The 405-nt window shown below is 74.3% G+C and overlaps 1 protein-coding gene across 1 annotated transcript in view; it reads left to right on the top strand.

The window, feature by feature from the left end:
* The first annotated feature begins 134 nt into the window (after positions 1-134).
* Positions 135-405, top strand: part of DOCK11 (dedicator of cytokinesis 11) — a 199,299-nt gene continuing 199,028 nt past the window's right edge. The window contains exon 1 of the mRNA XM_007465458.1: positions 135-260. Coding sequence (XP_007465520.1) covers positions 159-260 — 102 coding nt within the window. The 5' untranslated portion in view covers positions 135-158. The remainder of the gene's footprint in view (positions 261-405) is intronic.

Genomic DNA, 405 nt, shown 5'->3' with positions numbered 1-405 from the left:
GAGGGGCAGCGGAGGGCGGGAGGGAGGAGCAGCGGGAGACGCGCCGCCGCCAAGCTGCGATGTGGCCGACCGGCGTGTAAACACTTGGAGCAGCAGCGGCCGCGGCCGCCCCGGCCCGGGGCAGTGAACACACCAGGCGAGACCTTCCCGCCGCTGCCATGGCCGAAGTGCGCAAATTCACCAAGCGGCTCAGCAAGCCCGGCACGGCGGCCGAGCTCCGGCAGAGCGTGTCGGAGGCCGTGCGGGGCTCCGTAGTGCTGGTGAGTGGCCGGGGGACGGGGCGTCCCGGGGGACGCGCTCCGGGCGAGAGCACCTGGGTGGCTGCGCGCGCGGGGCCGGGACAGGGACGGCGTCGGCGGCGGCCGGCCGGTGCGCTCCGCGCTCTTTCTCCGTTTCAGTAAGTTT

The sequence above is a fragment of the Lipotes vexillifer genome, unplaced genomic scaffold (genome assembly GCF_000442215.2).
Source record: "Lipotes vexillifer unplaced genomic scaffold, Lipotes_vexillifer_v1.1 scaffold560, whole genome shotgun sequence".
In the NCBI taxonomy this organism is placed as follows: domain Eukaryota; kingdom Metazoa; phylum Chordata; class Mammalia; order Artiodactyla; family Lipotidae; genus Lipotes; species Lipotes vexillifer.
The sequence above is the reverse complement of the archived record's forward strand: the minus strand, read 5'-3'. Positions and strand labels throughout refer to the sequence as shown.